The sequence below is a fragment of the Argiope bruennichi genome, chromosome 10 (assembly GCF_947563725.1).
Source record: "Argiope bruennichi chromosome 10, qqArgBrue1.1, whole genome shotgun sequence".
Lineage (NCBI taxonomy): Eukaryota > Metazoa > Arthropoda > Arachnida > Araneae > Araneidae > Argiope > Argiope bruennichi.
In genome coordinates, this window is record NC_079160.1 from 4970532 (window position 1) to 4979733 (window position 9202).

Here is a 9202-nt window from a genome sequence, read left to right on the forward strand (position 1 = left end):
AAAATTTGTCTTTTGAACTCAGGGAAACCTAAAACGTATAGATTTGTCACAGACTCTAATTCGGATTTTTTAACGATTACGTTATATTCTCTGTATTTCGTCTAAGAAAATGTAAAATAAAAGACAAACCTTCATATGTCGGTTATGAATAATGCTAATATTATTATATTTGTGACTTATTACTATGTTTATAGGTATGTAGGTAATGACATATTCCATATTTATTACTAAGTTGTAATAAATACTGTAGACCATTTTTTAGCTCACCACACCTACGCCATTGGGTGGCCCACAACACCTTGAAAAAATTAAAAGCAGCCTGTCCCTGGAAAAATCTGCCCACCTCAGCTTTAAAGCATATTTGTGCAGAATTTCGAAAGTTCTCGTTCTAGCCATTGGCTCTGAGAAGCACCAACACACACAAATGCTCGCACATTCTCGTTTATTATTAGTATTGCTAAAATAAAAATCCAGCACAAATACCTGTCAGAAACAGTGAGGTCATAAATAATAATTTTAATGCAGAGAACCGCATAACAAGTTGATAAATCACCCAAAGAAGACAAGAATTAATAACAGTCATGCTTAGTTTAATTCAGGAGTCAATAACCGTGACGTAAGGGTCTTAACCAATGTGCTGTCTGATCGGATCCGGAAATCTTTGTGGTTAGGAAACGACGATCGATTATTTCAGTCTTGTTATTAGAGAGAGAAATGAATTACACTCCCTTTCTGTCTCTTTTTCCACTAAAACGTGATTCTGAAACAAGGATTAAAATTTTTTATTCCTTTCCCGGACCCTTTTGTTTTTCATTTATTCTATTTAATTCCCAATTTACCTGTTCAAATCTATTACTAAGATTTTATATTTGATTAAGCCAGGCATAAACTTTCCTTAACTCTACAATATATTTTAAAATTTTGCAGGATAACGAGTGAATGAAAATTGCAAATTTCAATTATTAAGCATCGTTTAGGAACAAATGTTTATTATGCTAAGTTATATTACATTTTATACTCCAATTATAAAATAGGAAAATGTTCTTTCGATATCTGTCTCCAAATTTTGAGCTGCAGTATTGACGAAATGTCACTTGAACAAGCAATTTATTTTTCAAACGGCCACAATATGACTATATTCCAATGATTTGTGGAAAAAGGTTTCAAAAAGCCCACTAGACGTACAGGGATGAACTTTATTTCTGAAATCGAGTCTCGAATAGTTATTTAGTTGATAGTTTTGATTGATATTAACATTATTTTTCACAGATATATGAGGCTGTTTTTGTAGATGCATGAACATTCTCTTATTGAAAATTCATCAAAAATATAAAATGAATTGAATCTGATATAATCACTCTTGATAGTTATTGATTTATCCAAACCTCATCCTATTTTTAAAAAATGCAACGTGTCAAATAAAAATTACTTATATCTTTTAATAATTAAAAGAAAGATGTGCGCAGGTCAATGGAAACGATCGCAGGTAGAGCATTGCATTTAGAGTCATCAAATTTGGCAGAGATGTACTTTGAAAAATAGAAATTTGTAATAATGTTTTACAATTTTTTATTTAATTAGAAATCAAGCGACATTTTGCTGATTTCCTCTATAACTTCCAAAAAGTATCATTCTATCTAAATGAATGAAATTGCCTTATCAATGATACAAATTTAATTGCCGTAAATTATCTTACTAAACGCAATCCATTTTTCAAAGAGGTTTTGAGTTGATTTAAAACGCTTTCATCTTTGTAATAAAGAATGAATTTACATTTTTTCTTCAAGGAATGAATATTTTCTAATTTTTCCATTCTGAATATGATTTTTTAAAGCATGCATTTAATAAAGTTTCGTATATTTTCCAACACTATAGTAATTATAGTCAGAAATAACGATTGATGAAAAATGTTAATAATAAGATATAAAATATATATTAGATTTTTCACAAATTATATATAGAGAGATTGCAATACACTCAATTTTCATTGGATCATTGAAAGTTTCAGTGAATAACCTTCTGAGACACTATTCTGATATTCTGTAATATACACAAAACTTTAATGCTTCTACTTTATACGCTTATATGTTTTTTTTTAAATGTAAATGCTTCGATTCAGCAAGAACATTATTGGTATCGTTGAAGTTTAATCACTTCTTGTTTCAAATAAAGATCAAAATGTATGCGAGTTAACAGACTGACAGAATTCAATGTCTATCAAAATGCCAAGTTTTAAAATAATTCTTCATTACAAAGATTATTGCTTCATTTGCTTCGAAACGCATTAACATACAAAAGATTGAATTAACATTTTCCAAGCCAGAAATCCAAGTGGACCAGTTGGTCACCGAATGCGTTTATTAATAGATAAACGATTTGAGTATTTTGTATTGACATAAGCAAAAATTTAGTATATTCGATTTTAAGATAATAATGAAAATTAATGATTCAAACTTCATTTTTAAAATTCTGCCTTTTAATGGAAATTTAGAAATTTATCTACCTATATCGGGCATTTAGTATTTACATTAAAATGATCTATCTATATACATTATAGACTAAAAACTTTCAATAGGAAAAAGCGCAATAAAAAACCTTCAATTAAATTGAATTTTTGAAGCCTTTTGTTATTTATATTTTTTAAAAAATAGCACGTGTTTCACAATTGTATTTATTTAAATGCATGTTACCATTCAATTCAAAGAAAATAATTCAATAATTTATAGTTATTAAAATTAATAATATATGCTTTACTACTTCTTAAAATAGATAATATATTTATTTATGTGCGAATACTTAACAGATTATATGGATTACAAATTATATGAATTAATTTTTTTTTTGTTCTACAAATCAAAATTAGAATTCCGAACTGTAAATAACTTAAATTATTAAATTTATAATTCATCTGAGTCTGAAAATGGATTACAAATTATTTTTTTCACATAATAATTTATAAATGCAATCGCTGAAAACATCAAAATTAAATATGACATCAGTCCAGAGTTGTTTTTTTTTTTGTTTTATAATTCATAAAAAGCAACATTTTTTATCTCATTTTGTAAATAGCATCTTTAAATAAGTAAATAGCGCGAAAAACATACAAACACTTTACAAAAAGGAAGTATTCAGGTTAGGATTGAAGATCAGAACTAAATATGGTTTTATTGCTGTGCTTTATTAATGAACAAACAATATGCACAAAGATTTAAGAATCAGCGATTTCCTTCGTTAAAACATATCTGTAAAAACCGTTAATGTATCCGTATTAAATATTCTTATAGTGTAAATTTTATTAAAAACTTTCGTTAATGAATTGATTATTTACTTAATATGTAATAAAAAGAATAACGTTTCTTCAACTAAAAAAGACAATTATCAAGTGTTATAGTAATATTCTATAAAAATAAAAGAAAATCTAAGTCTTTATGAATTTATAAAAATGCTGGTTATTTACAAAAAAAAACCCTATTCCAATTTATTCTTTCCGTAAGTTTTAAAGTAACTTCCCATTCATAGCACAAGTAATAAGTAAACTTCCTACACCTCCACAACTTCGTAAAAAATGTATGGAAATAAATGCGTAAAATATGACGCAAACATCTCATCTTATTTTAAATTAATCTAAGGAAATTAATGAATGCAAAGTGACGTAAACGGACTTGCTAAAAAAGTCTTCACACAAAGCAATCAAAACCAATTAAAAATACCAGAGAGACAACGTTTCTTAAAGATAAGCTGGAGCAAATCTTTATTCTTTTGCCATTTTTTTAAAGAAACTTCAGATTAATTTCCGGTAATGAAAAGCTCATACATTATCTTCCCAAGTTGCTGTTGATAAAGAAGATTGATTTTTTTTTATTGATCCATTGTTCTTGGGAAAAATAGTTTACTCAAAGAAACATGTGTACTTTGGTTGCATTTTTTTCCTCTTATCGGAAAAAGAGTTCTTTTTGCATGATAGCAATTTTCCTTCTCGCATCTTGCGATTTTAATTTGATGTTTTGAGGCTTCTTGTCAATTGCGAGATATAATCGCGCAAAGAATGCAATGCTCTTCGCAACAGACCATTTTGTCTGTGTCTTCCAAATTTAGCTTGAGCTCTTCGTCGACCGTAAATGATTGATAAAAGAGGTTTTTAATTAGACGTTTAATTCATTGAAAGTATTCGAAGCTTTATTGTTTATCCGGGATAGCAGCATAGCATAATATCGTGCAAAAACTATTTTTCCACCAATTTAAAATTTCAAAATAATTTTTTTTTTACATCACCAGTTTCGTTTTAGTACAATTTCGGCCTGCGATGTTAAGAATTTTTTTTTTTTTTTCAAAATTCCTTTAAACACAATTTGTAGCTATACATTTTATTGCTCCTCTAAAACTTTTAATCAGAGCTTTCGCCAATGTTAGTTTTGCTAAATTAAAAATATGGTGCAATAGCCAATCTGTAATTTTTTAAAGGTGATAAATTGCAAAATATGTTTAAACCTAATTGTATTCTTTAATTGATATTGGGGGAATTTTGTACTGTTTTGCGCCATTTGGCAGAGACATGAAAAATCTTTACTATGTTCTCACCTTACTTAATTTTTTTTTTAATATTAATTCTAATGCGGAATTTTTGTTCTCTTTTTTATTTATATTATAATATTTCGAAGCAGATATATCTTTTTGCTAAATTGGCGAAAAATCTGTACATGTTGATATGTCTTTTGTCAAATGCGTTATATAAAAATCTATGTTCAAAATGCACCGGATGATACCAAAGAAACCAAGCGAAAATTAGACAAATGAACGATGCAAAGAACTAGATGTTCGAATTTCTATTATTTTTCCTCAAAATAATGACTCAAATTTCTATAATTTTAAGAAAATTATAAATAAAAAATGCTTGCAATTAAAAATAAACTTGCTTAATTTAAGTATTATTCTAAATTCAGCTTTATGTAATTTACATAACAGAAATAACACTTTATCAAATTCAGTTATATAAATAGTAAAGTTTTTTAAAATTTACTTTATTAATATATTCCCATTTCTAATAATGATATTAAACATTAAATTAAATAAAAATTTTGTTCCAAAAAAAATGAATTCTTAACACATTATGAAAAATACTTCATTTAAGAAAAGAGGTCATATACATGGATACATTGCAGATAAATATTTTATAAGAGAATAAATAATGTACAAAATAAATAGATAAATGAGATGCCATCATAAAATACTGATAAAAATGTCTCACATCAAAATTTTGAAGAATCAGTATAAATGAATTTTAATATTAAAAATCATGTAATACAAAAGAGAAGTTTCAAGTAAGAGGCAAAAATGTGGAATTCAAATATTACTGGTTGTTAAATGATTACTTTATATAAATTAGAAGAAAACAAGTAATTTCAAAATTATAAGAATTTTATTCGGTTCCCGATGAATTGTTCAAATCTCACAAAATATTAAAGGATAAATCTTTTATTTTTAGAAAGGTAACTGAAATTTAAGATTATTGACAAATTGAAACAATCACTCTGCATTTGCTTGCAGTTACTCTTTGAATTAACATGAGGGGAATGGGAAGAAAATAGAAAACAGATGATGTTATTAACTTAACTGCCAAATATAAGAAATTTTTTAAAAAATAGAAATTCTGTGAGCCATAAAATACGATTGCAATGTCTTTTTAAATTGAAGTAATAAAATCATAATTAAATGAAGTATAGTTAATCAAATATGTATAACATACTGAAATATTAATGATGTCATTGGCTGTATTTCATTCCGTTTCAGCGCTCTTCTAAAAAAACTCCTTATAATGTTGAAATTTATTGCTTTTTCATAATCTACCAGAATAATTCGATGCATTTAATTGAAGCATAATGCAATCATTTTAAGGAGGAAAATTATTAACTAATGTATGTTATGTTGTAATGTTAATTTTTATGTATTTTATATTTTTTTCCAATACACTTTAAAAAAGGATAAGATACACGCATTAAGAAAATAAATAAAAATACATGTTTTCACAAATGTTTCATAACAAAACAAAACAAAGCAAAAAACAGTAACATGCTGATAAAGCTAAAATGGTAAAACTAAATTGGCAGTTATTAAAGGAAGGACCTCCTATGTTCATTGCCGCAAAATATTAAAAATGCATCACTAATCATAAGTGTTAATTTTAAAAATCAATTTTTTTCAACATTTTTGCATGTGTAATGCATCAAACATGACCAACACTATTATAACTTATTGATGTTCTAAAACATGACATTTTTGTAAGCAGTTACAACCATAGTAGAAAACAATTTCGAACTGAAGTTCTGGAACTTTTTTATTTCAACCATATTTTTACACTAATGTCGGAACAAGAATGGTCGGGAGGTCATTTTAGAATGAAAATATTCTGACTCGAAAAGTATACAGTTAGAATAACATGTTAGAAATAAAAACAGGCATTAAAAAAAACGAGTGCTAGTTATGCCTAATTATTTCTAATATTTTGTTCTAAAATTCAAATCTGCATGGTTTCATGAATAATTATTTTTTAATCTTTAATTGTAGGAAATAATGAACATTATATTTTGCAATTTAAAAATTGATGTATGTGACCCAAATACAAAGCTAAAGAAGGCTGATTTAAAACATCGAAGATCTAAGAAGTATGGATCCTAATGAATAATGTATGTGGAAAACTCTACAACTATAAGACACTGAATTACAGCATATTCATAACATTATAAGAAGAATATTAATCAAATAAAAACAGCAAATAAATTTTAAAAATAGACTTTTTTCTTCCCTTCATACAGACCTACGCAAATACACTCGTTTCACAATTGTGCTACAAAAATAATAATAAAACAATCAAAAAATGTCTAACAAATATTTGTACTTACCAGGTCTCTTATTTTATTAACAAATCATAATCATAATTATGTGTGCGTTTGAGAAGTAATAAATGGAAAATCTAGAAATGTTTTGAGGTTTTACGTTTTTCACATTTTTCAGGAACGTCACAGAAGCGTTATTTCCTACAATTTACAAAATCACATCGAAGAGTGATCATCAATTTGTAAAGAGGTTTATAAAAGTCACGCGCATCACAGAACAATGGCTTCTTTCACAATACCATTTGACAAAACGTTTTTCGTGGTATTTGGCATCTCGTTTTTACTGTTCAGAGAACCGTTCTTGGCACTTAATCTTGATCTTCGACGGGATGTTTGGAGAGTCAATCTCTTTGTATCCGTTCTGGAATGTGAGGGAGTGGAATACTCCCCAAGATGACCACACCTCGTGATCCATATCGCTTTTAGGGCGCACTTAATCTCTGGCATTCGCACCACATAAATGACTGGGTCCACAAACGACTTCGCTACAATCATAGCGTTAATGAAAATCCCAACGGGAACTCTCAAAGATAACGGAATCGTTGTGAATGGCACGGTGCAATCTAGACAAGTAAGGACGAAGAACATCACTGCGGGCATCCAACCTAAAATGTATGTCCCTAGTATAAGTAGAGTTGTTATGATGGCTTTGACATTTTTGTGCAGCTGCCTTGTAGATGGACACTGAAGCAAACCTTTTTGGTGTTGGCGCACGACAATAAACATATGCGAATACATGAGAGTCATCAGAACTAACGGAAAGAAAAACATGACTGATGTGGTAACACGGAAAGGTGAATACAAAAGAAAATTATAACTGGTGCATCGCTCAGACTGAAATCCATCACTTGGGATGGATGCAAAGTACACTAAGAAAAACACCACAGGAAATATCCACATAATAACAATACCAACAATCGTTGTCTCTCTTGTTACAATATGAGCATAGTGTAAAGGTCGGAGAATGCCGATGTAATGATTCACAGCCAGAGCAAGTAAGTGCAGGACAGCCACAACTAAACCACCCAGTCTGAAAGCTTCCAATGATAAAATGAAACAAAAACTCAACGGTCCCAGTTCAATTCCATAAACTATAGGCAGCAAACTGTTCACCAGCAATCCAAGGCCAACAACAAGAGACGCATAGGCGTCTGCCATAGCAAGAGACAGACTTAGACAAATGGTAGGAGATATCTTCCTTCTTAGGCATCTGACACTGCACACCATGGTAAGGTTGAAGAAAAAGGACAGACAACAAGCTGCCAGGAGAATCGGAACAACAACTCTGTATAGCTCAACAATTTCTTCCTGTCCCTCCACTTTGGTTGCAGATGTATTACCGTTTTCAGCATCCATGCCAAATTCATCTTTAAAATCAATATCAAGTTCCAAATCCGAACTATTCTGATACAATAACCTCTCTTCAAATACTGAATTGTACGACTGCATGTACGGCAGCCAGTTGCCAACATCATTTTGTCTGATCAGTGTTGACTTAGACGCCGCGTGTCTTATACGGCGTCTAAACATCCTCCAGAAAGATGTGGATTCTCTCATCACAACACACTTGTTGAGAGAAAATAAGAGCGTGAGAATCGCGCGAGCTCTCTCTCGCGCTCGCGGCTGACAAGCGAAGAATAGATTCGAACGGAGATGCGCGAAGGGTGTTCAGAGAAAGGAACTCGCTAAGTGGGTAGAGACCGCAGCCAATCGGCGTCCTCTTCTATTTTTCCTCCGAGCGAGTGGAAAAGAAAGTGGCAAAGCGGGAAAACTTCTTTAACTGTCAACAATAACTTGTAGGTTTGTTCCCATAAGTTCATTCCTTTTTATTTTTACGTGAAAAATGGTGGAATGGAATAAAATGCTGACCGATGTGGCGTTCAAGAATTGGATTTTTGCTGTATTTGCCCATTCTACTCAGAGGATTCTATTCGATGTTGAAAGAGAAAAGCTTTTTCTTTTCTTCAGTCTTATAGTTTTTTCAGTTGATTTATCCCGAAAAATATACTGTTATATTGCTTTCTTTTCTAACCTGGGGATCGAAGTTCATAATATAAAGTAAATCGGCAAATGTGTCTGCAGAATGACAGTAATTTGTAAATATGGGTATTTTTAAAGCAAAATTTTTCAAGTTCCTTGAACATAATTTTTTTTTATGGAGATTTTTTTTTCTTTTCCACACATTCTTGAAATACTTTATCAAAGTAAGTACCTTATACTTTATAAGATACATTAAATCTTTGGCTTAGAATTTAAAAAAAATTGGGATAATGAAAATAAAATTCTGCTTATTATTTACTCTGTTTGTTTTT

General features: G+C 29.7%; 1 protein-coding gene across 1 annotated transcript; it reads right to left on the reverse strand.

Moving 5' to 3' along the window:
• Window positions 1–5339: 5339 nt before the first annotated feature.
• Window positions 5340–8485, reverse strand: LOC129988448 (adrenocorticotropic hormone receptor-like). Its single transcript, XM_056096676.1, has one exon. It carries the CDS (start codon window positions 8445–8447, stop codon window positions 7101–7103), a length of 1347 nt encoding a protein of 448 aa, XP_055952651.1. The 5' UTR covers window positions 8448–8485; the 3' UTR covers window positions 5340–7100.
• Between the last annotated feature and the right edge of the window lie 717 nt (window positions 8486–9202).